We start from the raw sequence: 20,151 nt of genomic DNA on the forward strand, positions 1-20,151 counted from the left end.
AATGAGTGAATGAATGAATGAGTTTAACGCAGAAATCTACCCTCCTGAATCCCCTGTCCTTGACTGCTCACTCTCCTCCACAGCTATTCTCGCCTCTCACATGTTCTAATAGTGTAGGTAATTTACAATCAATAAGCTTGAATTAATGAGCATATTTAGAATCCAGCACCCAACTACTAGAGAATTCAAAATCTTTTCACACATATATTAAAGATTCATAAAAATTGACCACAAAGCAAGTCTCAGTAAAATTCAACGGCTGGGTAATTTCTAACCATAATGGAGTAAATTAGAAATCAATAACAAAAAAGATGACTTGGAAAATTCAGACTTTCAGAAATCAAAAAACACTTCTAAATATTTCATTTTTTCAAATAAAAAATGAACCATAAAACAAATTTCAAAATAACTCTCGAGAAACACCAAGACTCTATGAAGTGTTAATGTAATATGCTTTACAAATTAAATACTACAAATTAGAACTTATCCAAAGCAGCCCCATTTGAATCCCGAGGGAAGCACTGCACAGAACCCTGAATGCCTCCATCCGAAAGGAAGAAGGGCTACAAATTAACAAGTGAAACGTTCAACCTAAACGAACAAGCACATCCGAATAAATGCAGAGAAAGGAGAACAGCTATTAAAACAGGAATTAATAAAATAGAAAACACACCCACAAGAGCAGATCCACGAAGGCAGAAGTCTGTCTGCGGGAGAGTAAAACATAGCTGGACTCCCACCACCTGCAGGGCTGCCCCCACTCCAGGCGGGAGTGAGAAACACCTGGATGGAGGGGTGGAGCCTGGCTGGGCTCAGGAGCAGGAGAGGGAAGCCAGGAAGGCGGGGGGGGCGGGGGGAGGCAGGTCCGCAGGGGAGGACAGGCCCGCCCAGGAAGGCCCACGCAGGGCTGGGTGCTCGGCAGACGGCTGTAGAACTGAAAGAAGTGCCAGGCCCCTTCCTCGGGCACCTGACTAAACCGCCTTCAATTTCTTCCCCTCGCCCGTGGCCACATACCTGCTACCCAAGGGACACCTCCGGTCCTCCCTCACCTGGTCAGACACCTGGCCCTGATGGCCCCTCGGAGCCCCTCGTTGGAAACACAGAGGGCCTGAATTTGGTTCTGCATCACACGTGACAGTGTGTGCGTCTTGCTGTGAGGTCCAGAAATGGAAACCTTCCTTAAAAGATGGGCAGGTTCCTCTGGTAGGGGACATGGTGTTGGTATGGCGAAAACGTGACATTAGGGTCAAATGTGGCTGCTGAGAAGGAACTCCCTTTCAGCTGCACTGCAACAGCCTAACACAGACAAGGGTCGGCAAAGAGCCATCTCCCTTGTCCTGGAGGCACAGGCTTTGAGATGCCACTGAGGGGCTCCGCAGGCCCTCTGGATATATTTTACAATCCACAGCCTTAAAGCACACAAAGCTGGTTATAAAAGAAAAAAGATAAAAAGCCGTTTAGCCAGAAATGATGTCATGATGCAAAAATTCATTCCTGGATAATACTTCTGGCCACCAGTGACACTCTGAATACACAAATCAAACCAAATTCTCAGTGGAAAAAAAAAATCCTTTCTTCCAACCAATCATCACTTAGAACTGTGGAATCCTCCCCGAGAGATACTCAGTGAGATTTCTCTGTATTCTGTATCAACACGGTTGAGGGGCACTGCTGGGACTGCCACATAGCTTTCTCTCTCCCTCTAAAGTAGAGAAACAACCAGTCACCAGCTCCACCCCATCCGGATTTGCTGTGGATGTGTGGATGGTTTTAGAAGCACCCAGAGGATATTTCTCAGACAGCACCCCCAATTCTCCACGACGCCCCAACCGTAACCGTCTGCTTTCTTACCACCCGTGGTCCTTGCTAAGGGCAGACAGTAAACTCTTCAGAACTCTTTGGGTCGACAGCAACAACAACAATGTAAAATGTAATGGTGGGGGGGAGTGTGATAAACGTAGATAACCTAAACAATCTGATGTCCACCCAGGATGGAGAAGCTTTCTATCTTTCTGCCTCAGGCACTGCGGACAGGGAAAGAACCAGTTGGAAAGTGAGGCTGGCAGGCTCACAGGCGGGGCTGGCAGGGATCAGTGTCCTCGGCCTCGTGGGGAGGCACGGTCCCACCCGCCAGCCACAGGGTGGCATTTCAGAGCCACAGGGGCATTTCTGGTCAAAAATAACAGAGTGAACACAATCAAGTTGTCAGGCTCCCTCCAAGATTCTGCTAAAACAGTGTGTGGATTGTTTAGAAAGACACACTAACACAACACACACACAGGAGATGAGAGAGCAGCCACAAAATGCTGGAAGTCAGAAAGGATCTGGGTGAATAAGGTATCAGAGACAGCAAAGCTGACCCATCAGCCAGGGTGGGCCAAGGGAGGGGCAGACCAGTCTCGGTCACACAGCCCTCCGGGGCACAGGGGCTGGTGGCACCAGGACTGGAGGTGAAGGAGAATGAAATATCCGCTCAGGGAGTGCAGGGCCCCAACCACCACTTACCCCACGTGGCTGGCAAAGCCCAGGGACTACACCCCTCTGGAGAGGGGGATGGAACAGCACTGAAAACTGCGGACCAGTGGAAGCTGGCCAGCTACACGTGAGGTGTCCTGGTCTTCCTGCCCGAGGACGGGGGCAGGGCAGGCAGCATTGGGCCCTCCCAGTGAGGTCATAGGGGCCAAGCAGCCTGCTGGACACCATGCCAAGTGGGACCGGGCAGCCCCCAGCAGCCAACACCCTGCACACCCCTGCAGGTCCCGCCAGCCTCAGTGCCCTCTGCTACAGACGGCAGATAGCCTTGCTCACCAGAAAGGCCAGGAAGACTGTCGTCACAGAAGGCAGAGCCTGGACAGACAGACAAGCACCTTGGGGAAATACAGACAGACAGAAGGGAAGACAGGCCCTCCAAAGACAAGCGGAAGGAGTGGGAGGCAGCCCTGGAGCTCCAGGACAGGAGGGCATGCCTCGGGTGCTGAGGAACATAGTCTCTGCCCGGTGAAACGAGCAACCAAGCCTCAGAGGGTTAACACCATTAAAAGCCAGAAGGGCCCCCTGAAGGCAAATGTGACTGACTCAGCAGCTTCACGAGAGTCACCGCCCGGCAGATCAGGTCCAGCGGGCTGCAGGTCCAGCAGCTGCCACTGCAGGGTGGCCCGGGCCCTCTGCTAGGTCTCCCAGCTGCTTCCATCCACCAGGAATCTTCTCAAGACACATTTTCAACGCAATTCAAGCCCTCCTGTTGTTATGCTTCCCAGCATCAGTTGGGCTGGGTTTCACTTGAGACAGTCGCTCCTAGGGACATTGCCACAAAGGGATGGGAAGGTGGAAGGGACGGTGGTTGAGCTGCAGGAAGGGCAGAGCCACGAACCTGGGGCCAGGCAGACCAGAGGGCACCAGGAAGCAAGAGTGCAAGAGAACACAGACCCCTCCTGTGTGCCAGACGCTACGCCAGACACTTGCCCTCGTTGCCTGCGCCCTGGCCCAGGACCAAGCAGCCCCGGAACACCAGGTGAGGAGCAGCCTGCTGGAGGCCATGTGGCCGACGGGAGACAGGAAGACTGTGCTGCCCCCATGTCTGCCAGGCTCCCAGGCCTTGGAGCAACTCAGCCGAGACCAGGACCTGACCCTTCACTGGCTTCTGTGAATACTGAGCCTGAACGGGATGGCAGGAGGGAGCTGTCACTGTGACAGTTAGGAGGAAAGTGAACGGGGTGCAAATACAGGCTGTGTACACCACGTGAAAGGTGGTGTTCTTGGCCCCGCAGTGTTTCCAGAGAAGCCTGACGTTACTGCTCATGGGAGTTCACCGATCTGAGGGGGAGGAGAGCAGAAATCAGAAGTGACTGTCTCCAGGTGGCAAAAAGCAAACAGCATCAGAGAAAAACAGGACTATCTGAAGGTTTAGGGGAGGATAGGAATGAGCTATTGGGAAGGACTGGAGAAGGAGGCATCCGGATGAACAGGCCTTGAAAAATAACACCTTTTGAAATTCTTAAGAGGTAATATGCCTTCAGCCATCGAAGGGGAATTGGAACGTGAGGATTACTTGACACCACATCTAGTGAACAAGGTAGTGACCAAGCAGGAGGGTGCAGCTTCTGGTCCAAAACTATTCTCAACTGTAAAGTAACAAGGGCTGGGCACAGTGGTTCACACCTGTAATCCCAGCACTTTGGGAGGCTGAGGCAGGCAGATCACTTGAGGTCAGGCGTTCGAGACCAGCCTGGCCAATGTGGTGAAACCTCGTCTCTACTAAAAATACAAAAACTAGCTGGGCGTGGTGGCGCGCGCCTGTAATCCCAGCTATTCAGGAGGCTGAGGCAGGAGAATCGCTTGAACCCGGGAGGCACAGGTTGCAGTGAGCCGAGATCCTGCCACTGCACTCCAGCCCTGCACTCCAGTCAATACACTGAGACTCTGTCTCAAAAAATAAATAAAAATAAAAATAAAATGAATAAAGTAATGGGGCCAATTCGCCTAATCGCCAAAAGGGACTCTTAAAGCATTTCTAAATTGCTCATAATTGTACACGACACACGCATGGCCTCCAGGAGTAACGCTATATTGCAGTCAGCTTTTAAAGCTACGTGGGGGGCAGACTCCTGCGACCGGCCTTTGAGTCATGGCTATTCATACAGGCCCTCAGGTTAACTTGATGGAGGGCAGTCGACAAACTCCCAACATTAGTTTGAACTAAGAGAATCAAACCATGGGAATTCTTTTCGGATTTTTCAAATGTTGACGAAAAAGGCAAAACTCTGTAAAATAGTTGAAGAGGTTTATTTTAAGCCAAATATGAGTGACCATGGCCCAGGACACAGCCTCAGGAAGTCTGTGCCTGAGGTTGTCACGTTACAGGTTGGCTTTATGCGTTTTAGGGAGACAGAAGTTACAGGCAACATATGTAAGGTATATATTGGTTTGGCCCAGAACATCTTGAAGAAGTAGGGTGAGGATCTCACAAATCCTAGGCGGACTGAAAAGTTTTCTGACTGAAGAGTTGATGTCAGCATAAAAAAATGTTTGAGTTAAGATAAGGGGGGCGTTCTTGTTATGTGGATGAGGCCTCCAGGAAGCAGGCTTCAGAGAGAATAGATGGTAAATGTCTCCTATGGGACTTTAAAAGGTGACTTGTAGTTAAATCTCTCCCAGATCAGGAAAAAGAGACCTGGAAAAGGCATGGGATTCTCTCCAGAATGCAAACTTCCCCCACAAGAGGCAGTTTTCTATAGCCACTCAAAATAGGTGGAAGGAATATATTCTGGGGTAAAATACTTTTATTTCCGGCAGGGCCTGCTCTATGTCGCCTGCTGCTATCCCAGAGTCAGGGTGGAACCGGGAATCTTACTGCTGTGTCTGTTTTATCAGTTGTGAGATCGCTGTTCTAATGCTAATGCTGGTCAACTGGGCCTGAACGCTGAAAGGAGGGGGGGTCTAAGGAGGCCTGTCCAACTCCCCATTCCCATCAGGGCCTGAACGCATTTTCAAGTTTCTTTGGGACCCCTTGGTCAAGAAGGGGGTCCATTCATTGGGTTGGGGGACTTAGAATTTTATTTTTGGTTTACACAAACAGTTTTACTTTGATGTCTTTACATTCTACACTTCATTTTACCTCCAAAAATTAAAACAAATCAAGCAAGCAAAAAAAAAAAAAAAAAGCAAAGCAGGCAACATGTTCAGCGGTGGACATGACCGTCCTGGCCAATCCTTGACCATGGCTGGCAAGCAGCCGAGTCCGTGGGCCGGAGGGCGTTGATTCCTCAAAGACACTTCCCTGATCTGAGGAAAACAAGCCAGGCAGTCACGGCAGGCGCCGCCAGGATGAGGCCGCCGCGGGCTCTCTTCTTCCTGCCACTCCTGCCCCGTCCTTCCGTGGGGGCCACTCGAGGAACCACCAGAGATGGCCGTGGGTCCTTCACTGGACCCTACCCCAACCCCAGAAATGCCAACTTTATGATGAAAACTCACAAAGGGGCACCACGCAGGAATATTACAACCAAGGACTTTGTTACCAGGGGCTCTGTGTAGGAAGGTAATTAACAGCTTCCGGTGCCAACAAAGGGAGACTTTCGAAGCTTCCCCTGAGGTCACACGTGCTTGCAGATGTGTACCAGATTCCACTTTCTTCTCACCAAACAAAACAACGCAACAACTGCCACAAAACACATCTAGGAGGCAGCATGAGCTCCAGGCACCAGCCAACCTCAAATACTTCCTGTTCCAAAATGTAAGAGCAGTGTCTGGAAATACAGCTCCTTTGACAGTGTGGTGGTCAAACACCCCTTAGATCTGGGAATCCAACACTGAAGCCAAATGTGAATTTTGCGTTATTTTGGAGAGTTTCTCTACAGTTTCTAGTTAATTCCCTTTAAGGTTCCAGAGTTTTCTTTTAACAATGGTGCTTTTGAAATATAACCTTAAAAAGAGCCTCCCTAACTCTGACAGATACATGTTTCCCAGGACACAGGTACAGAGGATGATGAAACCGCCACCCCTATGCCTCAGGAAACCGTGGAACATGCTTTAGTCCAGCATCCCAGTCTTAACATCGGCCTCTACTTCCCCTTTTGGCCGATGGAAGGGCATCGCATTTTCTGAGGATGTCTTTCTCCCCAGTAGCACAGCCCTCAGGGCAGACATGTGTCCTGCCCTGTAATGTACATGCTGAGCGACCCTGGGACAGCGGCCATGGGATCCGAGGCTCTGGCTTTCCTTCTGTAGGAGCAGGAGGGGGTACAGGAGCCAGGGCACTCGGTCACAGTGGAGAGCAGCGCTGTGAGGGCCGTAAGCCCTCAGCATGCCCTCTGGTTAACAGTAAGTCCTTCATCTACACTTCCTGTTGTTACTGACGTTTTTTTGTTTGCCTCCAGTTTGCTCCCGGATGCCTGAGGTAGGTATCCGGATGCCTGGGGTAGGTATCCTCCCCGAAGCGCCCCTCTCCTCAATCGAGGTTGCTGAGCACCTGCAAGGCCTGGCTGGAAGCCAGCTCAACCTCCAGCCTTGGAACCCAACACCCACCACTTTAGTGATTTTTTTCTACAATAAACATGCATTGCTTTTATAATCAGGAAGGGGAGGAGTTTTAAACTACAATGATTCTGAAACGAATGACTGAGTAGTAATAGTGTTTAAGTTCCCCGTAATTCAGCCCTTGGGCATAGTTGGGTTTGTAATCCTGTATGACATTTTGCTGGTCTCTCCTGGCTGACTAATTCCATACCTTCTCCTCTGTCCTCAAACTGCAACATCTCCCCAGACTAACTCAGTCAATGGCTCTGTTTGCTCACTCCATGGGTAAACACAAGGCTCTGGCAGAGAACCAGGGGTCACGAGCTCCCACCCCAACCCCACCCTGCCACCATGTCTCCGCCTGGGATCTGCCTCTGTGTCAAGTCTCCTCCAAGGGTGGCCCTTCCCCTCACCAAGCAGACAACAACTCCCAGGAAGGGGGAAGATCAAAGCCACGTCCACAACTGTGACATTCCACTTATTCAAAACGCAAAGAAATAGGAGGCGAAGATGGAATAACCCTAACAACATGCCTGTCATATCTTGGCGGTAGGCAAACGGTTATGTGTTTGCTTTTATGACAGAGCTACTTTACAATTAAAACTTTTCAAACATTTTTAAAAAGAAAGAGAACAAAGTCTACAGATAAAAAGTTATGAGGGAAGTTGAAGCAATCGAAGTTGATCTAAGACAAATGGCATTTTGGCTTTTTCCTCCTCCAATACAGCTGACAATATCCCAAACCCAAAAACCAAAATCCAAAATGCCTCCAAATCCAAAACTTTTTCACAGTGCTCAAAGGCAATGCTCATTGGAGCATTTCTGATTTTGAATTTTTAGACTTAGGATGCTCAACCAGTAAGAATAATGCAAATATTCCAAAATCCAAAAAAATCCCCAAAATCCAAAACACTTCTGCTTCCAAGCATTTCAGATAAGAGATACTCAACCTGTATAGACTCCCAAAGCACATGATATGCTCACCTGACGTTTCTAAAATCTAAAGCTGGCACACGAATACATGGTATGAATAACGCTTTTCTGTTGGACGTGGGAATTTATTAGGGCTAAGTGTATTGAAAAAAACCATAATCAGAAAAAGACTGTGTTGAACATAACAGCATTCACACGAGGGAATGGTAAGGAAATGGGACAGATCAACAGTGGGGAGGGCTGCCCGGACGCCCTTCCTGCTCCAAGTACACACTCATCTGTTCAAAGGGAGTGAGCTCTCACAGTGACTGCTGGAGTCATTCCTGACAATTGTGTGTGTGTGTGTGTGTGTGTGTGTGTATCAGTCTGTTTCCACATCTTCAAACGTCAAAATGTCTAAAGAATAGTTAAGATTAAATTCAATCATTAGGAAATGTATAACAGCAATTGAGGACTGACATAAAAATATACCTAAAAATGTCTATACTCCCATATCATAAAAATGTGGCTTTAAAGACATTTTCCTATCAATTTTCAAGTTATCACCTAACCTGAGATTAATATTTCTTTGCAGTATTTTTCAGTGGGTTGAAATGACCAAAATGCAGTTTGAAAGAACACGCCTCACATTACAGGCTTCTAAGGCACAGGCCATTGTGCAGGCTCAATGATGGATGTCATACAGGACTGCTGTACACGCATGCATCCTTTCTCTGCCACTGTTCCTGGGCATCACTGGTACGTTATTTAAAATTACTCTGCAAACACTCCCAGCACGCCCACCAACCCATGCATGAATATGCAATAAATGCCAGGAGACACGGCACTCTCTTTGACTCAGACCAATGGGAACCTGATTATGAGGGAGGTAAATGGCCAGCATCATGGGGCAGCCTTCCCAACATGCCACCTCTCAAGTCCAGCGGTTCACCCCAAAGGAAGAGAATGAGGGTGACAGGCTGCAGGAGAGGTCCAGGCCTTGAACGGGTATATAAAGGCTACATCACACATATTCCTCAGTACTAGTCAACGGGACACTGAGATGACATTTATTGAGGAACTACTAAAAAGCTGACACATATCTTTCATCTTTATGAGAACTCTGTAGAGAGGCATTATCATCCCCGGCTAAGAAATGAGAAAACAAAACTGAGCTATTCAGCAACTCGCCTAAGCTCCCACACAAACGGGCAGCAGAGGCGGGCCCCAGGTGCCCTCTGTGGGAGGCTGAAGCCCCGGCCTGTCCTCACACCAGGCAGGGATCCCACGGCAGGTCTCGACAGGCAGGGTGCACTTCCCAAGCCAGAACATTAATTTGAAGCCCACCTTTTTTGGTTCACTTGGAAACTATGCATATTTATCATCTTTTCCCAACCCATCAAGCTATCAGAAAATCCTCTTACCCTCATGCCACGCCTGGTTAAGCACAAGCAAGTTGTCTCAAAAATGCCCCAGCCACAGGATTCAGTGTTTACACGAAAACAACACCGGCAAAGTGAACTTGAGAGAAAGTGAAAACCAAAACTGTCGACAGAAGCCAGAATTTTAAAATTGTGCATCTTCATCTGGTACTTAAAGCTCCCCATTGCTCCCCCAGGCTCCAGTGTGCTGGGGTAAAAAATAAACTGCTTGATCAGTAATAATGCAGAGTAAAATCAAGGTGTAAAAAACAGACAGAAAGGAGCCCCCCAAGCACCCCCCAAGAGGCCAGGGGACCGTACCCCACAGACACAGAGAGCCTTCCTGGAGCAGGGCAAAGACACCTCCAGAACTCCAGGTTTGGAAAATGACAGAAAACCTGGCTGACTTGGGAGAATCACAAGGCAAAGAAGGAAATCTCTTCTTGGAAACGTTCGGCCTGGCTTCAAGCTGGCTTCAACTTCCTTTCGGGGTGATGAGTGGGTCTAACTGGGGCACCGGAGGGCACAGGCGGCAGCAAAGGCTGACTGTCAAGGAAGGCGCAGCAGAGCCAAAACCAGAGACCCAGGCCTCAGGATGCAGTCCCTGCAAGGCCTGGCCACACTGCCCTGCAGGACGCATGTGGAACGAACACTGGTTCCCCTCAGCCCCACGCCTTCAGGAGGTTCGGGTTTTATTCTCGGAGAGGCTGCATGGCTGGGAAGAACGGTACCCTCACAAGGAGTTTAAACCCTGGAGGATTCTACGTGGAAACGGGTTTTGCAGACAAAGAAAAGGGGGAAAAAGTCTGTTTCCATGGCCTATAGACTTGGATGGAGTACCTTAAAATGTTACTTATGGGGCCGGGTGCGCTGGCTCACGCCTGTAATCCCAGCACTTTGGGAGGCCGACGGGGGAAGATCACTTGAGCTCAGGAGTTCAAGACCAGCCTGGCCAACATGGTGAAACCCCGTCTCTACTGAAAATACAAAATTAGCCAGGTGTGGTGGTGCACACCTGTAATCCAGCTACTTGGGCAGACTGAGGCAGGAGAATCGCTTGAACCTGGGAGGTGGAGGTTGCAGTGAGCCAAGATTATGCCACTCCACTCCAGCCTGGGTGACAGAGTGAGATTCCGTCTCCAAATACACAAATGCGTAAATAAATAAAAATTACCTATGGAATGAAATATTTCTGATCACCACCGATACTTTCTTTTGTTAAAGAGCTGAAAGGTACTTGGAAGACAGATGATGCCACTGACTCATTTAACCAACAAAAGCTGGTGGCAACGGACAAGGCGTGGTCTGTCCATGGTCATGTGGCCAGTAGGACCCAGCCCCGCCCACTGCAAGCTCAGAGGTATTTCCTACAGGCCCTCATGGGGATCAGGGCCAGGGGTAACACCTAAGCCAAGCAGTTGGGAAGAATACATCCTTTAGCACCAGAGAGAAAAAAAAAACAACAACAAATCAGCATTTCTCTACCATTTACATGGTATGGAGCCATTTCATTTCCAAAAAGGATGGCCTCTTTTACCACCAGGAAGAGCACCCAAATTCAGTGAACCTGGTAACCCACACCTCCCCCATCGCCTTCTCCGCACTCCTCCAATAAGGCAGAGCCTCTGAACACCTCTTTGGCTCAGCGCAGGGCCGGCCGGACAGGGCAGGGGTGGGTGGACTTACCCGTGCTGGGCATGTGGTTCACGCGGGCAGGATTCAGCAGCTCCACTGGCTGGTCTCGGCCAGAAAGTCCATCTGGAGAACAGAGAAGGCACTGGCTTCAGAAACTGCGCGCATTTCAGCCAACATACTTTACGCTGGGAGTCTGCAGGGAGTAACTCCCCAAACAATGAAATGCATGTGTCCTTCCTACTTTTAAAGGGGGACACTTTCAGCTTCGTCATAGATTATTTGTATTTGCCAAAGAAAATCAAAGATCCTTTGTAGAATAATCAAAATAGCCTCCTACTGAGATACGGCAAACGCCCGTTTCTGGCCTAAGAGCCACTGGCTTAGCAATTTGGGTTTACTTCTGTTCAGCAACCACATTATACCCACTCGTGCTGATCAGAAGTCGGCTTTTCTGCAGACCATAAGTATTAAGATAATAAAAAGAGAAGAGCAGCTCTTCCTCTTCTCAGTTAGTGACAAACGGTCTGGACGCTCACAGAAACACAGCACAGGGAGCCCTCGGAACCCGCCGGGTGTGCAGACAGGTAAGGAGGCGAGCTGAGGCCACCCTAGCTGCAAATAGGCATGGAGGAGAACACTTCACCAGGTGTTCTCAAGGCACAGAGTCGTTTCTTTTAAATCCACTTTTAGACTGTATTCAGGAGCTGTTTCCATCTATTCAGACTCACTGCAAAGATGAGACTGGAACCCACCCACCACCTAAACCTGGCGCAGGCTGTATTTAGACTGCCTGGGATTTTTCTATATTCTCCCAAGCAGAAAGGAAAGAAAACTCTGGCAAGATTTCCAGGAATCACACTTTTCTTTTAAAATTAGCTTCTGACAAGTGGTGTAAAATGCCCTGCAATAATGTGCATATCATTACAGATTTGCACGCGGAGGTCATTTTCCTTACTAAGCGAAGGAGGAGAGCACCAGTTTCACAGGGCAGCCATGGAACTCTGTAGATACCAGTTTTAAAACAGGACAAAAACGACTAACATCAGGTCAAATGACTGCAAAAAAAAAACCAATTTTTTATCCAAAATAGATAATTCCTAGCATTGCCAACCAGTGCATGTCCTTGGAGATGTTCAATATCCAAGAACGGAAACAAGGGCCCCAGGAGATTGGAGGGCATGCTCTTGAAGTTAGAACTGGGAAAGTGTGAGGCCAACATGGACCTGCAGGAGCTCAGCAGGTGAGGCTGCTCTTGGGCAATGCAGAGATCAAACGTGGGTGCCGGAAATAAAAATCAAAATTAAGACAACAACAAAAAACCATGGGGACCTCTCCAACCAACCAGCAGCTCCTCCCAAGTCTCGACAACTCTTAAGGTTTGAAAACAGAAGTAAAGACAGTAAGACACTGGGCATATTCGGGAGCAAAACAGTTCTGCTTCCCTGGGTCAAGAGAAAGACCGACAGGTCATAGTTACACCTTAGACGCAACCACCAGACCTAAGCAATCGCCCCAAGTCTTCACACATTCCAGGGCTTTCTCAAAGAACATGGCCACCTTAGGAGATGGCCTGGATGCTGAATTGTAAACATGATGCCATATCCCAAGAGAACCTTCACTGCAACTCAGAAAGAGACCCCAGATAGTGGTGGAAAGTACTTTTCAAGCCTTTTTTTCCCCTAAAAATAAATATATTTGTATTTATTTTTATAATAAAAATATAATAAATAAAAATAAATAAATGCTCATTGTAGACAAAAAATAAAAAATTCGAAAAGGTGCCTGTATGTATGTATGTTTATATGTGTGTATGTATATGTGTGTGTGTGTGTGTGTGTGTATTTAACCCAAATCCCACTATAAATACTTTCAGTAACGCAGAAGGCCCTTTTGAAGATCTCAATGTAGTTGCAGTTTTCCAATGAGAAGGGGTCAAGAGGAGGGTGCTTGGGCGGACCACCCTGGTCAGGGTTCTGCAACAGTTCCTACGAGCCAATGCCTGTCCCCCAGAACTGCCTCGCCTGTAGTCAGCTCAATGCCCAACCTTAGCTTCCATCTCAGCAAAAGCCCTAGAACCAGAAAGTCTGGAAACCAAGAAGCCCCCCGGTGGTGAGCAGGAGCGGTGGGGCCAGAGTCCCAGCTCACATGAAGCCCCTTCTTGAGTTTGGAAGTGAACTGCTTATGCCTGAGCCCAAAAGGTGAATCCCTCCAGCACCAAGTTCATAAATGAGGCCTAATTACAAGTTACTTTTACTACACTGAAGCAAGAAGACACATCAGATCTCAGTGCAACCGATTCGACTCGTAAGTCACGATATGTGGTGTTCCTGTATCCACAAGCATCATTCGTGTGTTTCAGATCAAGGTGCAGCTTAGTGGGTCTTGGCTCACCTACATTTCTGGGCACTGGGCTGGACCGCGTCCCACCTACCCTTCAAGAAGACATTTATCGCACGCTTGCACTAGCTGGCACACCAAGGAGAATGCCGTTCGATAACAGCATGTGGATTCCCTGCGTAAACCAGACCTTGAACTTAGCATGTCCAATCCTGTACACTGACGGGTGGGGTGGTTTCTGACACCAGCCAACTGGCACCAACTGGGCGTCCAATGATCCAGTTCCACTCTGACAATAACTGCCCAGAGCTAGCACACACGCCACAGCTTAGGGGCTCAGGTTCACAAGGCTGCCCCCATTTCAGACACAAGTCCTGGGCCTCCTGGACTTCTAAAGATCGGCTATAAATCAGGAGTTCCCATAAGCCCCTCTCAGGTCTGTAATTTGCTAGAAGGGCTCACAAAACTCAGAAAAACACTTTACCATGTTCATGGGTTTATTGTAAAAGATGCAGATAAACAGCAACATGAAGGCAGGGTCTGGAGGGGTCCTGAGTGCAGGAGCCTCTGTCTCAGTGCCACTGGGGTCAGCAGGTGCAGCTGAACATTCCACCCCTCTCGTCTCTGGGTCCTGGTGCCCGGCCCCACCCCGAGGCTGTCCAAGGGTCCTGCCCTAAGTCACTTCATTAGCATAAACTCAGAAGCCCATAAGAAGCTCCTCCTTAGGAATAACGAAAGGCTCGCCTGACACTCAGGAAGCTCCCGGGACCCTAAGAGCTCCCTGCCAGGAATGAGGACAAAGACCAGATAGGCTTGTTCTTTCATCACACAGAGACGCTGCTTGTTCTCACTGTGCGCCACTGGGCCTGGCCGGCCTCATAACAACCTGTACATTCAAACCCCCAACACTGCCATATTCACATCTTTGTAGAATGACATGGAAATGCTTGAAGGGAAAGCTGTTCTGATGCGGCACTGGGTTAATAGGAAGTGCCTGCGTCTCGCGGAAAGGGGCAATCATGTGGAGCTATCAGAAAACAGCAGGAGTGTCTCAAGCACATGGGGGCCTCGGAGGCGGCAGCACAGGCATGGGTCTCAGTGCCGGATGCTAACCCCACATGTGGAGGCCCCATGAGCCCCAGCCAGCTGGAAGCACGGCTGCAGTCTCTTTAAGACAAGATCCCGGCCTGAGCCATCCTTGGTCGTCCACCTGGACAGCATGACAGATGCCGCCTCCCTCATTATGAAAGGCCGGGGCTCAGGACGGCAGCCATGATTGAGAAGCCAAACACTAAAGGCGTTTTGCCAGAGGTGGCTGGTGGAACACAATCCTGGGGGCAAAGCAGTGGCGGTGAGAGTGCACTTTGCAGGCGCAGGGGCCACCAGGCCTGGGAAAGACAGCTTTGGAACGGACCTAAACAAAGCGCAGCCAGTGGGGCAAAGAACGTCTGTCACCAGGGTGAAACAGACAAGCTGCGGGACACAGCCAGCTGGAACGCATGACGGCATCCGTGAGTGTGTACAGAATACATTCTTAACGCTGTGTTTTTTCAGATATCATATTCCAGAGTGAGTTAAAATGAAATTAGTGATGAGAGGTGGAATTTCCATATTTATCTGCCTCTGGGCTGAAATTTCTCAGGCTGAGGAGAAAGCAATGCTAAGAACCTAACGTTTACAAAGCAGGAAAATAATGAAGATGGGAATCAAAGTACCACTTCCTCATCACACACCTGCTGCAAGCAGGTTCCCCCTTATCTGTCTCCGCTTGAGAATCTATTTTTGGAAACCCTGCTGGACAGGGACGGTAGTACTGAGTGTCCTCCAACGGCATTTAATCAGCGCTGGGGCTGCAGACCAGATGCACACTGAGAGGGAGGCTAAGGAGCACGGGTACCTCGTGTCCTCACCAGCACGTGATGTGCCCCAGTGCGCTCAACACACCCACAGTCAACTGCAGTGACCACATACTCTTGCGAGGAGTCCCTTTCGCACAGACAGGACCCAGCGTGAACTGAGCATTGTTTGAGACTCGGAGTCCGCCCATGGGAGGAGCAGGACTGAGACAGACAGTGCTTTTGCTTTTCAGAATCCACCTTGCGTCAGACGGGTAGGTACGTCTAACCAGAAACCTGGCCTTCCAGAGCCAAAGGAACCTCACTTTCACCTGGAGGGGCAGGCCCCCCACTTCACACTTGGGGAAATGGCCTCAAGAGCTGTGCAGTTTCCCAGGATCATGGAGTGAGCACCAGCCGGAACCCAGTTCTGTCTCAACTAAACCAGCGGCTTGTCTGAAGTTGGACCTTGAGCAAACAGGTACCCACCAAGACCAGTGCCCTCCACCGAGGGTTTCACATCACAATACTGCCACACAAGAAAGGAGGTATCTTGAGCCAATAAAGACAGTACATGAGAGTCCCACGCACAGGCTCCTGAACTGGGAGGGGAAGGGAGTGGGGAGGAAGTATGGTTTCCACCCTTGGGACCTGCCTGGGACCACCTAGTCCTGCCCAGGTTGGGGTGAAAGGGTGTCTCTTGAAGGTTTCATTTGTCTTTTCTGGATGACCAATGACACTGACCATCTTCTTACATGTTTATTGGCTTTTTCATTGGCTGTTTTGGATTCATGTCTTTTTGATCTGTTTTTTGCCCCCAGTTGGGTTGTCTTTTTCTTACTGATTCAGAGGAATTCTTTACAAATTCTGAACATTAATCCCCTGTCAATTAAACGCTGCAGATATCCTCTCAAAGGTCCTATTTCTCAATCTTTCAAAGCTTCTGCTTTTATGTCAGGTTCAAGAAACTCTTCTCTTCCTGGAGGCTGCAGAGATATTTTAACATATTTTTACCCTGAAACTTTGCAGTGTTCCCTTTTATATGTAAGTCTCTCATCTACTGGCACTGATGTTTGTATACGCTACGAGACAGGGGTTTGGGGTATGTTTTCCTATGATAACAGCCAAATGTCCCCTCAGTGTTATTAAGAGGTCTTATCTTTCACCATGGATCGGCAACATTAGTTCCCGTATAAGCCAAATCTCAATCCTGTTGGCCAACTTGTTTTTGGTTTTGCCAATAATCACACTGTCTTAACCACCATAACTGTACAATAATTCTTAATATTGGCAAGGCAAAAAAAACCCTACTTTTTTCTTTCAGATCATCTTGGGCAAAATTGGCCCTTTACTCTCCCACATAAATTTTAAAATTAACTTGTCAAGTTCCACTGAAAGAAAAGAAAAGAGAAAAAGAAAGAAAGAGAAGGAAGGAAGGAAAGAGAAAAAGAGAAAGAAAGAAAGAGAGAGAGAGAAAGAGGGAGAGAAAGAGAGAGGAAGACAGAGGAAGGAGGGGAAGGGAGGGAGGGAGGGAAACGAACTTTGCCTGGGATTGCACTGCATCTATCATTTGGGGAGAAGATAATCTTTACAGTATTACATCTTTCAATCCATGAACATGGGCTATTACCTCATTTCATTTCTCTCAGAAATGTTTCAGAATTTTCAGTGTTGCGGTCTTGAACATCTTTAGATTTATTACTAGGTATTTGATATTTGATTTCCATTTCAATTTGTTTGCTTGCATATGGAAATACAATTAATTTTTACTTATTGGTTCTGTATCGTAGAATTTTAATTTCAATCATTTTTCTGTAGTTATCGTGTATTTTCTACATACAGAATCATGTCACGTACAAATAATGACAGTTGTTTCCACCTTCCAGACCTCACACCTTTTCTTCTTCTTTATTCTGCTGGCTCAGCCCTACAGTATAGCAACTAAAGAGAAATGGTGATAAAAGACACCTTGGTCTTGTTTCTGATCTTACGAAGGATGTTTCCAATGTTTTACTGGAAAGTGTATTGCTTGCTGCAGGTGTCCAACAGGTAACTATCAGATTAAGGAAGTTCCCATCTACTCCTAGTTTGCCAAGACATATTTTTAAATCACATGTTTCCTTAACTGTATTAAACTTTTCTGCATCAATTCAGCTATTAAATAATTTCCCCTTCCATCTGATAACATGGTAATTTTTTTTTCCTCATGTCAAACTAACTTTGCATTCTTGTGACAAACCAGCGTGGTCAGGCCCAGGGGGGTTTTTGGGAACAGGAAGGCAACAAGAGCTCCACACGAGGTATACCTAAACTCTTTTCCATGCTTGATTCTGAAGACTCGGAGACCTCAGTCCCACATTTCAGCCTTTCAGCCGTAGCACCTCACTTCAATATTTTGTTATGAGCATAAAACGAGAATTGGATAAATTAACATTCCTTTTTTTTTTTTTTTTTTTTTGAGACAGAGTCTCGCTCTGTTGCCCAGGCTGGACTGCAGTGGCTGGGTCTCAGCTCACTGCAAGCTCCGCCTCCCAGGTTCACGCCATTCTCCTGCCTCAGCCTCCCGAATAGCTGGGACTACAGGCACCCGCCACCACGCCCAGCCAGTATTTTGTATTTTTAGTAGAGACGGGGTTTCACTGTGTTAGCCAGGATGGTCTCGATCTCCTGACCTCGTGATCCACCTGCCTCGGCCTCCCAAACTACTGGGATTACAGGTGTGAGCCACCTCTCCCAGCTGAATAAATTAACATTCGAAAGTGTGTTTGGTGGGGGGTTGCCGACATAGACGAAAACAAATCGCTGTGACCCAAGAGTAGTATAGGTCACACCTCACTGTGCACACCTCACTGTGCTAACAGAGCTGCTTTTCAGACACAGGGGAATGGAAGCTTAGGGCTACTGGGAAACAGTAACGACTCAGTCTTCATTGCAGCCAATCTCCCCATCCTTTCACATTTTTCAAACAAAGGTGTTGTTTTAGAACAGCTGTGAGTTTATAGAAAAATTAAAGCTAGTAGAGACTTATCCTATACTCTGCACCCTCCATGCCCTATGACTAACATCTTCCATCAGGATGCTGTGCTTAGGTGTCATGACAGAAAAAGCCCAGACTTGATTCAGATTTCCTCTGTTTTTCCCTGGTGCCCATTTTCTGTACTAGCACCCATCCAGGGTCCTGCCTCTCTTGGCTGCAACATATCTCAGATCTTCCTTGTTTTTGACCACCTTGACAGCTTTAAGCAATTCTGCTTGGGCATTTTATAGAATGTGCCTCAACTGGGGTTTGTCCCAGGGCCTCACTGGGACTCCAGGGACTGAGCTGCATGAACACCTAAGCAAGGGCTGACGTCAGACCAGATACCTTCAAACCGAACTTCATGGGCAATGGCAGAGTTCCCATGGTTTAAAGAAAGAGCTCAGCCTTAAAGCAAAGACAAAAGAAACCACTTGGTTCTCGTGTCTGGGGCAAAAGGACTTGTATTTTGCCTGAATAAGGAGGGACAGAAAACTCCTTCTGCCGGGAGGATTGGCCAGGAGGAAAACAGCCTCTTGGCCTGCACCAAACTGGCAGGTGTCTGTGAGAAAGCGCTGCGCAAGGGCTGACGTGGCCCACCAAGACCTGCACCTCCTGGAGGGCATGGTGTGGTGCACACTCACATACAAACCTCCCCTCCACACGGCATGTGAGTCAGTGTGGAATGAAGTGGGTATCTATTTGGGCTTGGGGCCATCATGCCATCCCCTCAGGCCTCTAACCTGTGTGACCAGTGGTAGCAGCATTTTACTGGCACTTTGATGCCCTTGTTCAATTAAATTATAAAAGGGAGTTTGGTGGGCTGAAATGTCATGGCTTGGAGACAAAATGATCTACAAGGTCAGCCAAATACTCAAATTCCCCCTAGGTCCTTCCCCTGACCTGAACCCCCCAGAGGGGTCTCCATCTGCTGCCCCAAGCAGGACCTGCACCTGCGCAGGCCTCCTCCTGGCTCAGCTTCCTGCTTTGCTGAGTGACCCCAGCAGCCCCCGGCCCCACCATCAGCCCATCCTCCCTCCACTGTGCGGCCCACACCCTGGCACTACCCCTGGGCCTGGTGGATACTAGGCATAGGCTTGATGCTCCATAAACTTGTGCCCACCCAACTGGCCCTCCCTGGGAGGTCTGCTCATAGCCTCGAGCATCCCAGGCCACTAGATTCTGCTTTTCCCCACTGCGCGGGTTACTGAAAATTACCAAAGTTCCATAAGAGTGCTTGCATCTGCCCATTAATAGAAATTAAACTTTAATGAGTAAGTGCTGTGGATTCCTCAGGCATGTCCAACATAGTTTATGTGCATTTATTAGAGAAAATGAAAATGGAAAAAGATTCTTTCCCTAAGCAATACTTTTCCTTCAGGGTATCAGGCAGTCTTAAAATGTCAAGGATAACCTAAGAAGTATTCTTGTTGTCTCTCCACTAAGAATCAAAACTAGCTGTAGCTGCCGGCTTACAGGAAGTGCGGGTTTGGCAGAACCTGCTAAAGGACACTGGATTGGCTATGATCAGTCAAGCCTTGAAACAGAAAATCCCAGGACAAAGGCCTCAGTGAGGCGGACAGTGGGCAGAGGAAATTCAGATATGCCCGCCAGTCCCGATGTTTTGGCCTGGATTTGAACAACTGGCTGTAAAAAGACAGTTTTTAAGACAACCAGTAAAAATTAAACATCGTTTGGGTATAAGATGATATTTAGGAATCATGATTCCTTCTGTTGAGTGTGATAATGGGGTTGGATCTGTTAGAAACACACATTCAAGTATTTAAGGGATGGTGCTATGGCCTCTGAGATGGGTTTTAAATTCTCCAGAAAATAAAGGTGTGGAGAGATGAAGTGGTCAGGATGGAGAGCCTCAGGGATTTCCTGGGGGGAGGTGGCTGTGGGCACTCACTCTATGCACTGGTCTCTTTCCTTTCACATATCTTTGAAATTTTCATAACAATTTTTCAAGAAATGCCAGGAA

The 20,151-nt window shown here is 48.2% G+C and overlaps 1 protein-coding gene across 11 annotated transcripts in view; it reads right to left on the reverse strand.

Annotated features, from left to right (window-relative positions):
• HDAC4 (histone deacetylase 4) overlaps nucleotides 1–20,151 on the reverse strand; it is a 358,886-nt gene that overhangs the window by 175,591 nt on the left and 163,144 nt on the right. For 10 of the 11 annotated variants that reach the window (XM_054550096.2, XM_054550092.2, XM_024243466.2 and 7 more), the window contains one exon: nucleotides 11,031–11,102. The exons of the other annotated variant lie outside the window; for it this stretch is intronic. In XM_054550096.2, coding sequence (XP_054406071.1) covers nucleotides 11,031–11,102 — 72 coding nt within the window. The remainder of the gene's footprint in view (nucleotides 1–11,030; nucleotides 11,103–20,151) is intronic. 11 annotated transcript variants of the gene reach the window in all.

This window comes from Pongo abelii, chromosome 11 (genome assembly GCF_028885655.2).
Source record: "Pongo abelii isolate AG06213 chromosome 11, NHGRI_mPonAbe1-v2.0_pri, whole genome shotgun sequence".
NCBI classification, from domain to species: domain Eukaryota; kingdom Metazoa; phylum Chordata; class Mammalia; order Primates; family Hominidae; genus Pongo; species Pongo abelii.